Source organism: Pelmatolapia mariae, linkage group LG15 (genome assembly GCF_036321145.2).
Source record: "Pelmatolapia mariae isolate MD_Pm_ZW linkage group LG15, Pm_UMD_F_2, whole genome shotgun sequence".
Classification (NCBI taxonomy): Eukaryota; Metazoa; Chordata; class Actinopteri; order Cichliformes; family Cichlidae; genus Pelmatolapia; species Pelmatolapia mariae.
Window position 1 is genome coordinate 34,111,591 of NC_086240.1, and position 21,029 is coordinate 34,132,619.

General features: G+C 39.9%; 1 protein-coding gene across 1 annotated transcript in view; it reads right to left on the minus strand.

Moving 5' to 3' along the window:
* The window catches only part of LOC134642760 (E3 ubiquitin-protein ligase rnf213-alpha-like), a 48,480-nt gene that overhangs the window by 3,046 nt on the left and 24,405 nt on the right, over positions 1-21,029 (minus strand). The window contains exons 23-46 of the mRNA XM_063494712.1: positions 20,616-20,734; positions 20,344-20,507; positions 19,509-19,709; positions 19,190-19,377; positions 17,240-17,360; positions 16,813-16,913; positions 16,140-16,310; positions 10,386-10,531; positions 10,111-10,213; positions 9,776-9,890; positions 8,460-8,664; positions 8,198-8,388; positions 7,411-7,533; positions 6,986-7,096; positions 4,848-5,090; positions 4,140-4,224; positions 3,685-3,719; positions 3,481-3,584; positions 2,644-2,797; positions 2,202-2,394; positions 1,965-2,053; positions 1,611-1,862; positions 657-786; positions 388-465 (exon numbers count right to left, since the gene is read on the minus strand). Of these exons, the coding sequence (XP_063350782.1) occupies positions 388-465; positions 657-786; positions 1,611-1,862; positions 1,965-2,053; positions 2,202-2,394; positions 2,644-2,797; positions 3,481-3,584; positions 3,685-3,719; positions 4,140-4,224; positions 4,848-5,090; positions 6,986-7,096; positions 7,411-7,533; positions 8,198-8,388; positions 8,460-8,664; positions 9,776-9,890; positions 10,111-10,213; positions 10,386-10,531; positions 16,140-16,310; positions 16,813-16,913; positions 17,240-17,360; positions 19,190-19,377; positions 19,509-19,709; positions 20,344-20,507; positions 20,616-20,734 (3,422 nt within the window). The remainder of the gene's footprint in view (positions 1-387; positions 466-656; positions 787-1,610; positions 1,863-1,964; positions 2,054-2,201; positions 2,395-2,643; positions 2,798-3,480; positions 3,585-3,684; positions 3,720-4,139; positions 4,225-4,847; positions 5,091-6,985; positions 7,097-7,410; positions 7,534-8,197; positions 8,389-8,459; positions 8,665-9,775; positions 9,891-10,110; positions 10,214-10,385; positions 10,532-16,139; positions 16,311-16,812; positions 16,914-17,239; positions 17,361-19,189; positions 19,378-19,508; positions 19,710-20,343; positions 20,508-20,615; positions 20,735-21,029) is intronic.

A 21,029-nucleotide genomic window follows, 5' to 3' on the forward strand; every position in this document is an offset into this window, starting at 1 on the left:
CTTATTTCAAATATAACAAAAATCTAAGTATGTGTTTATTAACTTCCATTTAATCACAAGAACAAATAATAATAATAATAATAATAATATGTTTTCAGTAACTGGTCAGTGGTACAGATCTTTTTCTGTTATTTTGACCTCCATTGTATACAAAGTCATTTAGAATTAGAATTATGTTTGCTCTTGAAGGCAATTAAAATCAATCAAGAATTCCACTGTTCCTATTTTAAACCCAGTAAGGCAAAGTCAAATCAAGCTATTTTTTTAATAGTTGATCAAAATGTCCTGAAAAAAATAAAATAAAATAAAAGGAACAATAAAAGATTTAACTGCACCAACAAATTATCTTGTTGTTCAGACAAAGGGTAGAATAAGTGCTTTACTTACTGCTGGTGACAGAAACTCTTAGCTGATTCCATGTTTTCAGGAAGGTCTCAATGTGTTTTTGATACCGCTGTCTCATTTCTGAAACAACTAATTTAAAAACATTTGTATGACATAACATGAAACAGAATAAAAATATTTCAGTTGCTTTGTCTGTGTAGCAAAAGCCAACTTTAAAGGATTTTGACTGTGATTTTCACATTTATTCAGATTGTAGATTAGTCACGTCATTGTTCACATTTGGAGAGAGTTTAGGTCCATATAATCTGCACCTGTTTGCTGATCAATGAATTCTCTGATGGATCCCACGATATCTTCAGTTGCATTTTGGTACTTTCTCACCAAACGTTTCTGCAGGTTTAGGATTTCTGGGAGGAATTTAATAAGCCGAAATTCTCTCTCCTGAAAAAGAAAAACATAAACCAATCGGCTGATAACAATGCTTCAACAGCACAGGCTGTGTATCTTTGGTTATTTTCAATTCTACCAGTGAGAATAATAACAAGCTTATTGGAACTTTTTAAAATTGCTTTTACATTAAAAATATAAAGATAATTATTTATAGTATGGTGGTGCACTGATAAAAATGAAGGTTGTGGGAAAAGATAGACTATTCAATTTCTATTCAATTTCTATTCTAGAAATGTGTGACAAAGAGCATTGTACTCATCGATCTCATAATACAGTGGTCCCCAACCCCCAGGCCACGGACCGGTACCAGTCCGTGAGTCATTTGGTACCGGGCCGTGAGAGTTGAGACTGGGGTGTGAAATGCATGGTTTTCAGGGTTTTTATCGGGTTTTAGCGTTATTTTGTTATCGTTTTTTTTCGTTAACTCGGTTTTCTTGGGTCTTTTCACGTGTGTTATGAATAAATCTTCTTTTTTTCGGTACCGGTACTAGTTTTATTTTGTTGTATTTATCCGCGACACCTTAAAGGCCGGTCCGTGAAAATATTTTCGGGCACAAACCGGTCCGTGGCGCAAAAAAGGTTGGGGACCGCTGTCATAATATATGAGGGCAAATTTGACATTCAGTCTAAAGGTTTTAAAAAAAGAAAACTTTGCAATTATCCATAGTGCACAGTGTTACCTCAAAGACAAAACACAAAACAAACAAACAAAATAAACTCAGTCTGGTCAGTAATTCGTGCATCCAATCGAGTAAATTTTTGACTGGATGGGTGAATTCTGATCAATCAAAGCTTTACATCTGTGTGACACACACCTTCTGCAGGAACCTCCAGAGCAGGGGGAGCTCCTCCTTTTGATCATTAGTCTCCATAATGTGTGTGAGGCTGAGCAACGACAGCCTCTCCCTGCAGCTCCACACTGCTGAGCTGTCAACCTCAGAGCCCTGTTGCAGTGAGGTGAGGAAGCTAAAGTCATCACCGTGGATCGTCCTTATGATGAACTTGGAAGATACACGGGAGTCATTTCTAATGGTTCCCTTTGCCTCTTGTAGGAGTTGGTCAAGATCCTGGACACAAAATATTGGTAAAGGTGATATAAGAGGGTTTATATAGATAAGACTGAAAAGGGATTCATGACAAAAAGGGTAAATACTGAGCTAACAAATTACCGTCAACTTTGGTGTCATGATATCTGTAGCCACAGTAGTCTCCCAGGTGTTTCTGGATTCTTTGGTTGTAAGGTAAGGGTCGATAGTAGCTAGGAAAAAAAAGTCAAAAATTAATGGCATACTCTTTCTAAGCTTAAATGGGATCACAATTTTAATCAAGTTCTTATGAAGTACTGACTTCCATTATTTCTTCCTGTCATTCTATATGTGACCGTATTTGACAGGTGTTCATGTAACCAAAGATTGGATACTTACTGGAACTGGCCCGTGGTAGCTCCTGCAGTGATTTAAGCACCAAGTGAACAGATGTTACGTTGTCATCAGCTCCTTTTCCCAGTGCCTGGGACAGATGCTCAAGATCCTTTGTTATGTGCAACCTGAGAAACAAACTGACATCCTCCACAGGTGGCTGGATTATCTGTTGGACAACCTGAACAAAGAGTGAGTGACAGCATCATTGTTAGATGTAATAAAACAAGCAACATCATTCATTGAGTTTTGTGGATTATTCATGAACTCGATGGAATGATTTGACAGCTTGGCTACACATAAATTAAAAATATGCTAGGACTTAAACTGCTTAGATATTGCCACTACTGTACAAAGTAACTCTCACTTCAGATACTTCATTTAAAAATGATTAGGATCTACAAAAATAGCGCAATTATGATCTGCTCACCTCAGGTTTCTCTGAGGCTCCCAGCATCATGGCCAAATGTGTAACCAACCTGACCAGAGTGAAGGGAGTCAGAGACATGTGTTTGGTGTCTAAAGCATCTGGGTTGTTTCTCCGTTCCGGGTCTCCCAGAATGTGACCGGGACGTGTTTGATCCCTAAAACAACAGATTTGTATCAGTAAGAAGGAGAGCTGGTATACTCCCAATGCCACAGCTTTAATGGTAGAAAACACATTCATACACGCACATTTTTCTTTCTCTAAGTCCTTTCCAAGTCTAAGTCCAAATATGTGTTACTTTTCCAAGTGGAAGGTTTGGCATCACTGGATAAATATATTGAAACTTTCTGCAGTAGATTTTTTTTATAAATCAGCTGAAGCTACTTTACAGAGCAATTCAAGTATATCAAAGTCTTTGTTATCATCTAAAAACAAATGAGCAGTGCCTCAATTATCTTGTGCTTCCAATTTCTTCTTCTGATCATTTTCTTCGAGGATTTAATAAAGAGGCACAGTGTCAGTCTGTGCATAAAAATTGTGAACAGGAGTGTTTTTGTGGCTGGTCTCATGTATTTGGAGTTTCATGATGTTTAAATAAGTCATGCAAATGTGAATTACAGTCTGTGACACACAATTTACTGCAAATGTACAAGGAACTGAGAATATATGCTGGTGCACCTAAGAAAAAAAAGTTAGGCGTACCAGTGTAAAGGGGAGAGAGAGAGAGAGAGATAAGAATTTAAATTAACTAGGAACCAAGCTTTTAAGACCTGAGTTTCACTGTAACATTAAAGAAAGGTGTTTAGTACATTATATTTCTTGAAATTTAATGACACTCACTCATGCAACTGAACTTTTGTGAATCCAGGCACGACTGTGTAATGTTCTCCTCCAACTTCTTCACCACACTCCAGACATCGGCCTCTCTCTATGGGCATGCCGCACTACAGCGAAAGATGGCATAAATAGTACAATTATTAACAACATTATATTTGTAATCACTGTCATTAATATATTAACTGGAATGGAATAAAAATGGCTTACCATATCAACGCAGCATGGATGATTATTTGGACAGACTATGGGAAAAAAAAATCACTTGAGTTATTAAAACATAATATGCAGCACTCTGTGAAGTTATAGGCAAGTTTATGCAAAGTGCTCCTAGAACTAAGTCTTGCCACATCCTTCTTGCCATCTTGGTAACACATCTGTACACTCTTATTTTGAACCATTATCATTATTAACTTAAGTTAATGGTCACCTGGACATAAAATCTGCATGCATAAAATCATGAGCTAAATCCAATAAATAAGTCTGGTGAGTTTGCCCCAAAATAAAATTAAAAAAGCTTTACATCCCATATAAATGTCTTTATATTTGCTGTTGCAGAATTCTTCAAAAGATTTCAATTTAGGGCTGTTTGTGTGAAAACCTAAATTACAACAAAGGATCATTTAGAATGTTTTAGTTGCATATTTAAAAGGAGTAATACTTACCATACCAAGTGAGCTGGCCTTCATAATTCATGGCTGCCTGGGCAACAGCTAAAATGTCATCAGGCATTGTGGGTATAAAAGCCCTCTGTAGGTTAAATGAAATGACAATCTAAGAAACTGCACAAAGGTAACATAAATGTAATGTTGTTAAGTTAACAGTTAACTTCTGGGGGCTTACTGTAGCTTTTTCTCTGTATAAAATAAACAGCAGGGGATGGAGCAGCTTCAAAGTCTGCTTTTCTTCACGTTGGAGTTTGTTGGTTTGATAAAGGATGATTGCTAGCTTTTTCTCACTGAAGGTTTTAATGGTGATTACAGTAAGTTTTGGATACTAGAAATACTTTTTCTTTCACTCAACCTGAGCTTACCATCTTGGTAACAACATGATCATCACTGCTGTTGGTGTGTTGTCAGTGGGCTCAGTTGTGGGGACTTAATGGTTAACAGGAAAGGGATTTTAAATGTTTTATTCATTTTATACCTTGAGCACTGTTTTGAAGTAACAATCCCCAACCTCTGAAAAGTTTTGGGGGTTTTTTCTTTAATAAACCTGACCTTTTTATATAACTCAAAGGCACATTAGCATACAATTCTAGCAATTTCTGGACATAATCCTAAAAATAAGGGTTTGAAATGCAAGTCCACGGAGCAGTGGGTGACATCTTCATGACTACATGCACTTTTTACATATGATGTCATGATGTTTACCTGCATATTTTCAGGAGACAGACCAAGATGCTTGAGTGACATCAGCAGGTGATGATTCCCAGTGAGCAGCACAGCTGCCAGATGAATGATCAGCTCAGTGATGGTGTTCTCCATGATAGCACTACCAGGCTGGACGGTGAGCGCTCCCAACCTGTTGTAAACCAAGGCTGAGGCAAATCGTCTTACTTCTGCTTGATGCAGATACGTTGAGCCCTCGATGAGGTCATCAAATTCAAGACATTGCTTTAGGGGATATAGAAGACATGTAAGAAAAGCAATACACTTTAAAATTTCACCCTCAAAAACAGGAAGAATAATTGACGGAATAATTGCACTAATTTGTTAAACAGAGTGTCATATTTGATTTTATATTAGTAGATATACTAGAAAGTAGAAATGAGTGTCTGGTCATATGATGTGATGAAAGTGAATTTTCAATTTTTGGTTCATGTACAGGGAGGTCAGGAGGAGGCTCTGTTACAGTTTAGGTTGGCATTTCGGCCAGTGCTATTGTTCTCATCAAATTTTAGATCCTTCATGCAATACCATCTGACAATGACTTCACCTTTCAGTATGGCAGTGATCTCAAACACACTGGAATACATTGGAAAGAAAAACAAACAATGGAACTGTCAGTTTGGATTGATCTCCTGAGAGCCCGGACCACAAGATTATTGTAGCAGTGTGGGATCATCATGGCACAACAAAAGGCAGCCAACATCCAAAGAACAGCTTTGAATGTCTTTCAAGAAACCTGGAGAACTATTCCTTAAGACTAATTAAAGACATTACAAGAAAGCTTGCTTAAGAGAGTTCCCGTGTATCTTCCAACTTCATCATAAGGACGATCCACGGTGATGACTTTAGCTTCCTCACCTCACTGCAACAGGGCTCTGAGGTCGACAGCTCAGCAGTGTGGAGCTGCAGGGAGAGCCTGTCGTTGCTCAGCCTCACACACATTATGGAGACTAATGATCAAAAAAAATTAATGTGGTACTACTACAAGATATTTTCTTATGAACTACTGGATTTATTTATTACTAATAATAGTAGTAGTGCTGCTAGTAGCAGCGGTAAATAAATCCAGCGGTTAATAAAAACACATTCTGCATTGATGATGCTCTTTTTCTGCTTTCCCGAGTGTGTCACCCTCTTTTATCCCATCTGTCAATTTCCAGACAGGGAAGGAAGTGATCCTACTCCATTTACTGAGATAAGCGACTAACATTTGGAGTTTGAGAGTCAATAAATGACTCAGTTTGTAACAAGTTCTACAACATTTTGGACCCCAGGTTGAAATATGTGAATGACAGTCAGGTTAGGGTTGTTCTTTTTACTCATGAGTGTGGCTTCTCCCGTCTATCTGCACATCACAGCAGCTGCACCATTACAGGCAAAGCCAAAAAAACTCCCAATTTTTTCAGAGACAGACTTCATAAGAAGAATGTCTAACTCCAGGATGCTGCAAACAGCAGCCTGTGGGTAACCTGTACCAACCTGTACCAAGTTAAAAGAAGAAGAAGCTACACAACTCACATTTGTTGGGAATTATGATATAGATGATAAGATGTGGTTTACACTCAGTAGGAATATTCTGAGGATTTTGTGTGAGTCTTCCGATGTTCTGATTTTTATATAGCTAATTGTAGTTTTCACTCTGAAACAGAAGTGCTTGGTGGCTTTATGAAAAGCTGGAACAAAAGAGGATCCTGTTCATCCTCTCACATTTTCACTGTAGACTGTTTCAAGATGCAGTACTAAAAATAAGAGGGGGTGATGATTCCCCACTGGGAATAAAGAATAATTTAGCATAGGCAGAGACGAGTAGAAGGGGGGTGAAGTTCCCTCCATTCCCCAATCTCCACTGGCAAACTGCTCCCTGGTTTACACCCATATCAACATTATTGCTAGAGCAGCATACACCGTTTTAAAAAATATGGAAATGGTTGTTTTTGTCCCTGAGTTTGTAAATCATCATCCTTCATTTTTATTTATAAAACTTTGAGACTCAGCATCAAACTTACAGCTGAGAATAAAATCCCCAAATCCATGTTTTTCTGAATAAAATCCAATAATTCTTCTAGAGTCTTGATGCATTATCCATTTGCTACAGATGGTAATTTTCTCATTGTTCATACCTCAGGAGAAGGATGAAAACCCCTGTTTTCAGATCTGTACAGAGTTGTAACCTCTCGGAAAAGAGCCAGCAGGAGGAACACTGTCCGATTCTTTGGTGATGCCGTGCATCTCTAATGTATAAAAAATAATAATAATGACAAGTATAAGTGTAAAATAAAAATAAAAATGAGCATATAGAGTAAAGTACTAGTACTATTGTGAGTACTATAAAAGTACTACAAAGTATCTCAGGTCTTTGCAGTGATTCTGTACAATGTAACTAGCAGTGCTGCACAAGTAATTTGAAATGTTTAAATGTTTAAATTATTATTATTATTATTATTATTAAATGAATATACCACACAGATTGTGGTTTCATCAAAACAATATAATAGTAACAGGTAAGTGAAACACATGAAAGAGAATGTTTGGAGCATATTTATACCTCACAGGCGTCTTCTATCTGCTCGACATCACCGTCCACTACTGCCTTGGCAACTGCTTCTCGCACGGACTTGTACTCCTCTCCATACACAAGATACTGGTCCATCAGGCCTCCATCTTCATTCTTTTGACACCAAAATTGCAACCAGAAAAGGAAGCATGTTGAAGTACATATATTACACCCGAGATGTTCTGGTATGACCGGCCGTTAGGGACATTATTACTAAAATGCATTGAAAGCCTCTTACACACACTACTGAAATTTTATCTTTGACACACACGACTGCAAAGCCACACCACTGACACCCTCACGCACTGTACTAAAATGCTTGCTCACACTACTGAAAACCAAAAAGATTTCAGTTGAACAGGAAGCCTTCATATTGTGGTCTGGCCACCTCTAGACAGGCCATAACACAGTAAATCTGACTTTATAAGCTACAGTTATGCAGCCATCACTCTGTGTCTTCACTCCCCAGGAGGCTGTGATCTTCCCTGTTTATCTTAGTTCGTTATATCTCAGGCTCTTCTTTTTTGTCTTCTTTTCCCTCAGCCCAACTTCTTCCAATGGAATGGCTGGCCTGAGTGGAGGGGGGCTTTTTTTCTATTAAAAGGGAGTTATTCCTCCCTACTTGTTCTTGTTCATCAACTAGTCTGGGCTTCTGTCTACAACACTGTAGAGTCTCCTTACCCAATGCAGTGCCTAACTATTGATATTATCTCACACGTTATAGATAAAACTGTCTCAATTAATTTAACTATACTCCAGTTTTTGGCAGTAGCTTTACCTGCTGATGTATCTCTTCAGGGAAAATCCAGAAGAACTCTGTTTTTTTCATCATTGTCTGGACGTACTCCACACCCTGTGATTCGCTGAGCTTGCGGATGAGGTAAACACGATACCAGTCATTTCCACTGTCCTCACAGAGCTTTATCACCATGTTTAGAAAATCTTCTGCTTCGTCTGGGACATTGTTGCCTGCAACAATGACAAACATTGTTTTAGGTGCAAACCACTCCAAACTGTAGTAGTGTAGTAGTATAGCTTACCAGGCAGTCTGTCACTGATGAGCTGTGCAGCCATGGTGAGCGTCACACGCAGTCGGGCAATATGTTGCAGGTGTTGAATACAGACTGCTGCTGGAGCAGAAGTGTCTTCTTCCAAAAACAAGCGCAGGAACTGTGTTTCATTAGTAAAACATTGTAACTCTGCAGCTTTGTTGCCCTCCAGCGGCATTTTCTCCCAGATGGAGTCCTGCAAATATCACCAGTTAATTGTCACTTCATCTGACCTCTATCAATTTGAGGTAAGGCTGTCATTTAGACCATACCCCATTCAGAAGTTGTCTTTTTGACAAATAACATTCAAACAAACAAAACAACAAAAGAATAGCAAACAGCATTTCGGATGTGTTATTTGGCATGCAGACTGGAGCAGCCAGGGATCGAACCACCAACCTTCCGTTCAGTAGATCACATTAGATTTTGTTATTTACATTGTACAGCATGGCTGGGCAGAACGTTTGGGGAATGGTCAGTGTCAGGTTTATATAGTGGATTGTCATTTATGCTTAGAAATATTTAGTCATATATGCTTAGAGTTTTATAATTGGTTGTAGATTGATAGAGGTTTGATCCTTAGCAGTCTGTAATAACTCTGTGTAGCATGAAGAGGGGAGTGCGTTCACTCCTCTTCAGAGTGTTCTGGCATAGATCACACACCTCCTAGGAGAGGTCGTATCTTCTCTTGCTGATATATGGTATGGCAAACACACGTATATCTGTTTGAGTGTAAGAGCCTTTGTTTATGTGAACTGCTGGACTCCCTGGCGCCAGTAGGGTGGGGAGTCTTCACGTCTTCATCAGAGCAAGAAGATCCTGAGTTTAAATCCACCATGTGTGTCTGTGTGGGCTCTCTACGGGTACTCTGGCTTCTTCCCACAGTCCAAAGGCATGCAGTTATTGGGGTTAAGTTAACTGGTTACTGCCCCTAAGTATGAATGATTGTCTGTCTCTATCTGTTAGCCCAGTGACAGGCTGGTGACCTGTCCGAGCCTTCCCTTAACCTATGGTAGCTGGGATAGGCGCCAGCTCCCCTCCAGACCCTGAATGGGAAAGAATGAATGGATGGACACTGCGGACTTTAATCTTTCCTTTTGCTGAAATAAAGGTTAGGTTTTTGTTTTCTGAGAGGCATCTGTACTTCACAATTCATCATAGCATGTCCTTCTAGAGAAATACTTTTTGTTTGTGGAGTACTGTATACTGTCAAAGTAAGAAATTTTCTTTTTGAAACCTTTTCTGTTCACCTTTTTAAAGTATATTTTAACACCGTTAAATACAATTAAGACAGCATCTAGTTTTACCTCCAAGCAGTTGATGTATAAAGCATAGAGCTCTGCTCTGTCCCCATCATCCACAAATCTGCTTTCTTCAACAGATGAAAAATGTTGCTGCAGATATTTCTGAACCTCATCAAAGCTGAAACAGAGTTAGGTCAATCATATAGTGTAAGGTAAAGAAACTTAAATCTATTCACAGATTTTATCACAAGTTTTATTAAAGTAGCAATGCTGGTCAACTGATATAAAAGATACACTTTAATTCAGTGAGATACCTGTCTTGTTATTGAGACCAGTAGACTAACAGTCTACTTACTAACTGTAATTTTACAGTGACATATTTATAGTAGGTTACCTACCTGAACTTCAGTAGCAGTTTGAGGATTACTGATCTCACAACTGGGTTTTTATCTGGGGACTCTTCAAATGGTGATAAAACTTTGGTGTAAATCTGTTTGTGTTCTGTTTGGAAAAAATAATTTAAAGTAAACTTTTAAAAGAATAATAATAATTTATTCCAACACATTTATATATATTTTTTGTTGTTTTGAAAATTTAGGTCAAGACTTCAGCTTTGTTAGAAAAGAAGGTGAAACTGAATCTTCTTAATAGTGCAGGCTACAGTAAGTAGTACCTGTCTCAATCATTAGATAGGACAACAGGTGGGTGATGACACCTTCAACTGGAGGTGTATTATCCTCGAAGCACACAGCAGAGAGCAGATCAACAAAGAAACCATTGCAGCATTGCCTGAATTCTGCATTTTTCTTCACAGATGCGCTGCAGGGATACAAAAAGTAAGGTAAAAGTAAATAAGATAAGATAAGATAAGATAAGATAAGATAAGATAAGATAAGATAAGCTTTATTAGTCCCACATGTGGGAAATTTGTTTTGTCACAGCAGAAAGTGGACAGTGCAAAGTTATATAGCAAAAATTAGAGAACATTGGAATACAATAAGAATAAGATACTGTACACAACTGTACAGAATAGAATAGAATAAAATAAAATACTATATACAATAAAATAAAATAAAATAAAATATACAATAGGATAAAAATAGAATACAAATGCTATATACAACTGAGTAAAAATACAACTTTGTCAGAAAAAGAGTATTGCACTTAGTCTTATTGCACATGTTTGGATGTGTGTGTTTAATCAGCTGCAAAAGTCTTTGCTGTGGAGTCTGACAGCAGTGGGGAGGAAAGACCTACGAAATCTCTCTGTCCCACATCGTGGGTGCCGCAGCCTGCCACTGAAGGAGCTGCTCAGTGCTGTCAGAGTCTCCATGGGGTGGGAGATGTTGGGGTGGGAGATGTTGTCCAACAGGGATGACGGCTTAGCCACCATTCACCTGTCACTCACCACCTTCACTGGGCCCAGAGGGCATCCTAGAACAGAGCTGGCCCTGCAGATCAGCCTGTTCAGTCTCTTCCTGTCCCCGGCAGAGATGTTGCCACCCCAGCAGACCACACCATAAAAGATGTCTGAGGCCACCACAGAGTCACAGAAGGTCTTCAGGAGTGGGCCCTTCACTACAAAAGACCTGAGTCTCTGCAGCAGGTACAGCCTGCTCTGCCCTTTCCTGTAAAGGGCGCCTGAATTACGAGTTCAGTCCAGTTTATTGTTCAGATGAACACCAAGGTACCTGGAGCTGTCCACAGCCTCAATGTCCATACCTTGAATATTTAGTGGTTGCAGTGGAGGATGTTTGTGCCTTCGGAAGTCTACCACCAGCTCCTTGGTTTTACTAGTGTTGATCTGGAGGTAGTTCTGCTGGCACCAGTCCACAAAGCCTTGTGTCAGTCCTCTGTACTCCTTGTTGTCCCCATCAGTGATGAGGCCGACTATAGCAGAGTCATCAGAGAACTTCTGCAGGAAGCACTGGGTGCAGTTGTGGGAGAAGTCTGCAGTGTAGATGGTGAAGAGGAACGGAGCCAGAACCGTTCCCTGTGGGGCCCCCGTACTGCAGACGACCCTGTCCGACACACAGCCCTGAGTTCTCACATACTGTGGTCGGTCGGTGAGGTAGTCCAAAATCCAGGTAGTGAGGCGGTGGTCCACTCCTGTGTTTTCCAGCTTGTCCTTCAGGACCATGGGAAGAATGGTGTTGAAGGCACTGGAGAAATCAAAGAACACAATTCTCACAGTGCTCCCAGCGGTCTCCGGGTGAGAGAGGGAATGATGTAGGAGGTGAATGAGGGCACCATCCGCTCCAATGCCAGGCTGGTAGGCAAACTGAAGTGGGTCCAGTGATGAGCTCACAAGGCGCCGAAGCTGAGCCAGGACCAGCCGCTCCAAGGTCTTCATCAGGTGGGATGTCAGAGCCACCGGCCTATAGCTGTTGAGGTCCTTGGGACATGAAGTCTTTGGCACTGGTACAACACAGGAGGTTTTCCAGAGCTGTGGGACTCTCCCCAGCCTCAGGCTCAGGTTGAAGAGGTGCTCCATCACCCCACACAACTGGTCTGTGCAGGACCTGACGACCCTTGAGCTGATGCCATCTGGACCCGCTGCCTTCTTGGCTTTAATCCTCCTCAGTTCCCTCCTAACCTGGGTGGTTGAGAGAGACAGGCTGGAGCCTTGTGATGAGTGTGTATTGGATGCTGTTGTTGGGGGTGGGGAGGAGTGAGCAGGGTGAGTAGAGGAGGTGTGAGGTGTCTGAGGTGTCAGAGGTGGAACAGCAGTAGTGGGGGTGGGTGAGTCTGCAGCCGATGTTGAAGATTGCCTCATGGATGAATCAAATCTTTTGAAGAAATGATTCAGTTCATTTGCCCACCCCCGGGCAGAGAGTTCTGACCTTTGTGGCCTGAGATGGTTCTGAGGCCTCTCCAGACTTCACCAGCATTGTTCTCCATCTCCTGTAGCTGTGCTTCCCATTCCTTATCAGTCCTCTCAGCTCTCTCTGCACCCTTTTCGACTCCTCTTTGTCTCTGGATTTGAAGGCCCTCCTCTTCTGCTTGAGGACGGCTTTAATTTCTGCGGTAATCCACGGTTTGTTGTTAGAGAAACACCGCACAGTCCTGGTAGGTACGGTGTTATCCACACAGAAGTTAATATAGTCCGTAATGCATGTCACAAGGCTGTCGATGTCCTCTCCGTGGTCGTCACAGATCACCTCCCACACAGTAGACTCAAAACAATCCTTAAGAGCCTCCTCGCTCTCCTCCGACCATTTCTGCACTGTGCGGGTGGCTGGTGGCTCCCTGCGCACTAAGGGCTCATACACAGGGACAAGGTGCACCAGGTTGTGATTAGATCTGCCCAGGGGAGTTAGAGGTGATGAACTGTATGCCTCTTCAGCATTGGCATACAGTAAGTCCAGTGTTTTATTGTCTTAGTGAGGACATTGAACTGACATAATGCTTTCACAATGCTAGCCCATTACTCTAACCCTAACCGTCAGAAATTAATGCCTAACCCCAACCCTAGAGTTGAGGGATTCATCAGAGGTGGGAATGTGCACTATAAACACAAGTGTTAAGACAGGTTGCAAATAGAAGGCAAGGCTTATTGTTAAGGCCTAGGCAATTACTAGGCTAAAACAATTGTTGGTTTATGGTGGAAAGAGGCTCTAAAAATATGGTCTGCAGCTTCAAGAAGGTATAGGAAAGAGTATAGTGTCTCTGAGTTAGCCAAAATGGAGGCTCTATAGCAGGGGTGGGCAATCTCAGTCCACGAGGGCCGGTGTCCCTGCAGGTTTTAGATGTGTCCTCGAACCAACACAGCTGATTTAAATGGCTAAATTAGCTCCTCAACATGTCCTGAAGTTCTCCAGAGGCCTGGTAACGAACTAATCATGTGATTCAGGTGTGTTGACCCAAGGTGAGATCTAAAACCTGCAGGGACACCGGCCCTCGTGGACTGAGATTGCCCACCCCTGCTCTATAGGGTGAAAGCCAAATCTTACAATGACTCTTGACAAAGTGGAAAGGACTGAATGCCATTCTAAACTGTTTTTTGATTAGACCAACATTGTGACACCTGCCCAGCCCCACCATTCATTGATACAGCATGTCTCTGCAGTTCTCCAAGCCCTAACCTTCAGCATATTTTGTCCACTTGCAGCAGCAAGTTCCACCTACCTGTGTAACGTGTGTAATCTATAACAGTATTCTGTTAAGGGTAAGATGTTGGTTGCCCCCCCTCCCACCAAAAAGCAAATCAACAGTCAAACCAGGGGGCAATGGGAATGGCCTGTATTTGTATAGCGCTTTACTTAGTCCCTAAGGACCCCAAAGCGCTTTACACTACATTCAGTCATTCACACAATGGTGATGGCAAGCTACATTGTAGCCACAGCTGCCCTGGGGCACACTGACAGAGGCGAGGCTGCCAGACACTGGCGCCACCGGGCCCTCCAGTACCAGTAGGCAACGGTGAGGTGTCTTGCCCAAGGACACAACGACTGAGACTGTCCGAGCCGGGGCTCGAACTGGCAACCTTCCGATTACAAGACGAACTGCCAACTCTTGAGCAACAATCGCCCACTGACCAAATGGTACTCAGTCATTTGTTGAAGAAAAATGAGCCAATCTTGTTGCACGCATGTACACAGAAGTAGGTTCCACCTGTGTGGTGGCCAGTGATGGGAATAACGGCATTACAAGTAACGGCGTTATTAACGGCGTTACTTTTTTCAGTAACGAGTAATCTAACTAATTACTATTCCTATCGTTACAACGCCGTTACAGTTACTAACAAGGAAACGCGGTCCGTTACTATTTTTCAACAAACAGACGGTTGAAGCTGTCTTCAGCTTACCGCATCTTATATCAGCTGCAGGAAGTAGCTGTAAGTAATCTGGGTGCTACAGCTTTAAGCAGCTGCGCGCGCTCCCGCGGACGGCAATCACGATCACTGTCTAGCACAACACCTGGAGCTAAGGGGCAAAACAATCGCAGGAGTGCTGCTGTTTGACTGAGGAAGAATAAAGTAGTCGTGGTAAGCCAATCACATGACCACTTAAAGACAAAGCAACAAGGTGATATATACCAGTTTATAAATTGTGTTGATAGGCCACGTAAAACCAGAGCCATGATAAACAATATATACGCGTTTTTACCTCAATAGTTTCGCCACGTTAGCGCTAGCAAGCACTCTCTGCTTATGAGCAAAAAACCAAAACAAAACAGGGGAAGTTTTAGGAGTGACGGAGAGAGAGAGAGCAGAAAAAGAGAGAGAGCGAGTTTTGAGATGTGAGAGATTTGTGACGTTTAGCGTGTTTGGAGTGTGTAGTTAATGTGTTGTCTTGTGTAGTTAGTGTGTAGTGTTGTGGATAGTTTTGTGTTGTGTGTTAGAACAATGAGGCGACTGCTGTCTCCAGGTAGAAACAGGAGTGATACACCTGCTGCTGTCAGACCTGCAGGTATCAGGCTGTGATGTTCTCCTTTATAGTGGACAGACATTATGTTTTTGGAGTGGCACAAATAATTTGTGGCATCTTATTGAAGAACAGCTGATTGTTCTGTAAATAGTTTGAAATGGTTATTTAAAAAATCAAGGTAAATGGATGCAAATAAATTTGTTGTTTGCAAAACTTGTGCATAGGATTTTAAAATTGACAATTAATATTTGCATTTGAAGTTATGAAATATGATTCATTAAACATGTTTATGGTTGTTACAGTAAAAATATAACTTTTTCTACTCTGATTTTATGGTTTTTGTCTGATTTTAGATCAATTCTGGTTATACAGTTTGTCAAAATGAAAACATGACTGTAAATTCAGACACGTGATGTTGTGCTAAAAAGAATGATACCAAACAAGGCAAAGCAAATAGTTTTTAAAGGTAAAATGTGGAGGGAAAATCAAGAGTAGTAAAAAGATGGCCTATTATACCCTGGACCCCAGAGGGTTAAATGTTCTTTGTTTTTTTTTAAGTAACGCAATAGTTACTTTTCCAAGTAATTAATTACTTTTAGAATATTGTAACTCAGTTACTAACTCAGTTACTTTTTTGAAGAAGTAACTAGTAACTATAATTGAATTACTTTTTCAAAGTAACTTGCCCAACACTGGTGGTGGCATGCATTGTAGTAAACATCTAGGTAATTAAGTTGTTTTTTGTTTTGCAAATTAGCATGCAATTTCTGCACTTTATCACTAATGAGATAAACCTATAATTGATCATTGCAGGTTTGATCACTGACCAAATGGCACTCAGTCATTACTGAAGGCTGTGTTACTTTTCAAACGTAACTCCAGGAAGGCTGTAATAAAGACTGATAATATGAAGCAGCCATACACTTTTGAATGTGAACAGCTGAATTCCACAAGCCATACTACTCTATTCTGAGATCATGAGAAGAGCACGTTTTCCATGTAAATGTTTATAGTTGCGCTGTTAAATACTTTATCAGCTATTTAAACAAATAGCTCACCTTATGTCTTCAGGTTGGAAATCATCTGGTAATTGTTGGCGGCACCTTGGACATGATGTCTGTCCTGCATCAAGGCTGTTCTTAATACATGTTAAGCAATAGATGTGATTGCATGGCAGTCCCACTGTTTCCTGAGGCTCTCTCATGCACACCCCACACTCAAGGCCAAACCTTCAGGAAAATGCAACCAACAATCACATTAGCTTAAGTGCAAAAAAAGAAAAAGGCTATGGGAAGTGGAGGTTCTGGGGGTACTGCAGCACCCCTGTTGTAAAAGGTAGATATCACAACATCCCCTACCAAATGTGTTTAACTTTATCACTAAGCAATAGTTTGACACTTTTACCTTTGTTGCAAATTAGAACTTGACAGTGATGCAAGGTGAACAAATCTGGTTTTTGGGAAATGTAAAATATGCATATTTGCATAGGGTCTAGTCAGCTTATTGTATGTTTTGACTGCTGCATCTTAAGAGACTTTTTATTGTTTTCATAAACACACACACACACACACACACACACACACACACACACACACACACACACACACACACACACACACACAGTTTTGTACACCCGACTTTAAGGTCCTTCCAATGGCTTTGCTAAAGAACAGTCTTCAGTATTTCATATAATATGATAAAAAAACTCTGCTAATAGTCAGAGAGCATTACCTGAAAAGCTGAGTAGTTGCCTCCTGTTTACAGGACTTCAGGACTTTAACTACAGCTTCAAAACCCTTCATAGATTTTACATCTGAGTTTTCCTGCAGAACCTTAGAAGTAGATCAAAATTATAAACAATACAATAATAATAAACAATTATGTTGTTATAAATTGTTTTTGTTAGCAGAACATCATGTAAAACAAGATAACTTTGTCAGATTTTGTCAGAACAAAAATCTGCAAGGCATGGACAGGTTACAGAAAAATCTGCTTATGTTGAGCTTGGTCAGCTTTAATTTTGTAAATTAAACCTAAAGCAAACCAGATTTGACCTGAATAAACTCACCAGCCACTTCATTAGGTACAACAGTTTAACTGCTTGTTAAAAAACAAAACAAAACAATATAATATGTAATAAAACAAAACACCCACTTACATTGCTAAGAGTTTTAATGGTGTTAAGGACATGTGTCCTGATCTGACCATCTTCATTTTGGAAACCCAGTAGCATGTGTTCAACAAAAAAAGAAAGGATGTAGATGCGCTTCCAGCCATTACTGCAAAAAATATTACAGATATAATCACAGTTAATAATAATTAAAATATATATATATATATATATTTCAATATCATTGCTAAACCCTATGCGTTCATATCCTCTAGTCTGTGCAATGACAAGACAAGCCCAAGGAATGACAGAGAGATGCATGTCAGCTTCCAATGAAAATTTTGTAAAATAAGATTAGTTTTAACAACCACCAGAAAAACACAAAAAACTTTGTGATAGCAGTAGCCGGTGATGTGCAACCCAAATGTAAACAAATGATTCAACCAAACACTGATAGCTGCACTTGCTACTTCCATTCTATAGGACAGGAAGAGCAAGCAGTGGATGGAAATTACTAATGCAGTGACATGGCGGAAAAGCAGGAAAATCACTACTTGCTTACATGTGACCTATGTTGTGTTAAAGTATATACTGCTGTGTCATTACTATTACACTATAATGCTGCTGGCACCCTGTAGCAATAAATTCCCACTTCAAACTACAGTTATGCCCATATATATTTGGACATGGACAAGTTTTGTTCTTTAACCGGTTTACTGAAACATGTTCCAATTATAGTGAAATAATGGACCTTTCATTTGAGGGTATCCACATTCAAATGGATGTAGGGTTTAGGAGTTTCAGCTCCTTTACATGTGCCACTCTCTTTTTAAAGGGACCAATTGGACAATTGACTCAAAGGCCATTTCACGGGCAGTTATGATTAGCTCCTTCGTTATGTCATTATCAGTTAAGCAGATAAAATGCCTGGAGTTAATTTGAGGTGTGGTGCTTGCATTTGGAAGATTGTGCTGTTGAGACAACATGCAGTCAAAGGAGCTCTCCATGCAGGTGAAACAAGCCATCCTCAAGCTGCATAAACAGAACAAATCCATCCGCGAAATGGCTACAATGTTAGGAGTGGCAAAATTTACAGTTTGATACATCCTCAAAAACAAAGAACGCACTGGTGAGCTCAGCAACGCAACAAGAGCTGGACGTCCGTGGAAGACAACAGTGGTGGATGATCGCAGAATCATTTCCATGGTGAAGAGAAATCCCTTCACAACAACCAACAAAGTGAACAACACTCTCCTGGAAGTATCAATATCCCTGTCTACCATAAAGAGAAGACATGAAATGTCTTGAAAGTAAATACAGAGGGTTCACTGCAATGTACAAGCCACTCATAAGCCTCAAGAATAGAAAGGCTAGATTGGACTTTGCTAAACACATCAAGCCAACAAAGTTCTGGAAAAACATTCTTTGGACAGATAAAACCAAGATCAATCTTTACCAGAATTATGGCAAGAAGAAGGGGTGGAACAGCTCATGATCAAAAGCATACCAGATCATCTGTAAAACACGCTGGAAGCAGTGTGATGGCTTGGGTGTGGATGGCTGCCAGTGACACTGACACACCTGAAATTCAGCTAAATGCAGTTAAATGGACTGGGTGGTGTTTCACAATACAGAACATATAGTAATAGCAACCCAGGAGTTTATTAAAGCAAAAAAAAAAAAAAAAGGGATATTCTCGAATGGCCAAGTCAGTCACCTGATCTTGACCCAACTGAGCATTTCATTTGTTGAAGACTAAACTTCAGACAGAAAGGCCCACAAACAAACAGCAGCTGAAAGCCACTGTAGTGAAGGCCATAAAGCTGATTTTGAAATAAGTGAGCTACGGGACTTTGATTAAACAAGAATATTCTGCATTACAGTAATCCCCACATAAGTCACACAATGGATGACTACAATAATCCTTTGAGAGGTTCTTTCAGTAACACTAGAGAGAACTGGGCATCAGAATTTCAATTCACTGCATCAGTATCTTACCTGACATCATGGAGTACTTTCCGGCAGTGCTCACTGTATTGTTTGCTACTGCTTTGGAAGCAAATCAACTCCAAAGAAGCCTGCACCTTCTTCACCTTCCTCAGCCAGCGCTGGCAGACAGTATCATTCTCTAAGTTAGAAGGTTCCAGGCTTTCAACACATGCCCTGGCTGCATAGACATCCAAAACCTACAGGAAAGCAAAACAGTCTGTAAGTGATTCATTAGTTTTGCAATATTTTTAACATCCTGTGTCATTCTTGTCTCAAGAATGTGAAAAAATCAATACCAAGAACACCAGGAATGAAGAAATGTGCTCACCATTGCAGGACAACTGCTAATGACCGTGTTTGTTCGCAAAGGGGAAATAACTTCAGGATGAAGAGAAATCATCCGTGAGAGGTTCTGAAGACGGTTTTGGTAAAAATGATAGGCAATGTGGATGAGTGGGAGAGAAAGCTCATCATCTTGTTTTCGTTTCCGTACTTCATCAGCACAACTGGCCATTGCCTGACAGAGGAGCTGAGGAGTAAAGGACCAAATAGATTAACAATATATTGATCTATTTGTTTAAAGTAACTTAAAATTAATATTACATGTAATGTAATAGTGGAATCTGAAACTGGATTGAAATTGACAAAGATTTTCAGTAAAGTTTATAGAGTTCCAGACAAGTAGTTACTACTGCTAGCCGTGTATAGGGTTAAAATAAAAGTATAATTAATGGAATAATGATTTAATCTCTATAAAACTGAGTTGTTTTGCAGTTTGTTGCCATCAATTATAATACTTCCACGTTCAGTCCAAACTACTTACTTTTGTATCTACTTTAGAGTGTACGGTGATTAGTTTTTACCAACAAATTATTTAAAAAAATGCAAAAAAGGGTTTAATTGATCTAAGTTGTCATATATTAACTGATGGGATAGCAGACAAAACTGTATTATCAACAGTTAAATGTTTTTGTTTTGCTGGAGTTCAAGTTCAGTGACAGTAGTGGGATTTATGGCGGATTGAAAGTAACATTAATCAAACACAGATAAAAAAGCATTTTCCAGCCAAGGTGCAACATATCTATACTTGAGGAAATAAACTGTCATATTGCACTAATGGGGATCATTATTATGCACAATCCGTCACATCGCATTGCTCTCACCTGTAATTCTTCATCTGATGCCACTTTCATGATCATCGAAACAAAATCCTGTAGATACCTTTTGAAAAATCTTCTCTTCATTTTTTCATTTATTTCCTTTCCTGCCATGTAAGTGCCAAGTGGAGTTTTCAAGAACAAATCATAGAAACGGCTAGGTGAAGAAGCTGAAAAAACACAAAGTTGAGGGAGTCACTAATTTGTTAGAATTTAATCTAAAAAAGAGAGTGCAACTCTTAGACAGTCTACACATGTTACTTGTACTATAAATTTACTTTGATGTCTGGATGTTTGCATCATGAGCCCATCTAGGAACTCTTTGATCCACCAACTGAAGGGCAGGCGGCAGAACATGGTATGGCCACCTGTGACATGGCTTTGTACCATTAATACTCTGGAGAAGTGAGAGAGTCAGAAAAACAAACAAATGAAAACCATTATGGATGTTTTTTGAAACAGATACTGTAATTAACTTTAGTGTAAATACAGTTTTCTTGTGCCAGATCATTAAAAAAAACCAGACTGTCTTGAAGGTTCAGATTTCAACAATATGAATTAGATGTAAATAAAACAATATGCACGGAATACACTGGCCACTTCATTGGCTCTTCAACTGTTCATTAACTTAAATGTCTAATCAGCAAACAGCAACAACTTAGTAAGTTTAGATATATACATGGTAAAGACAG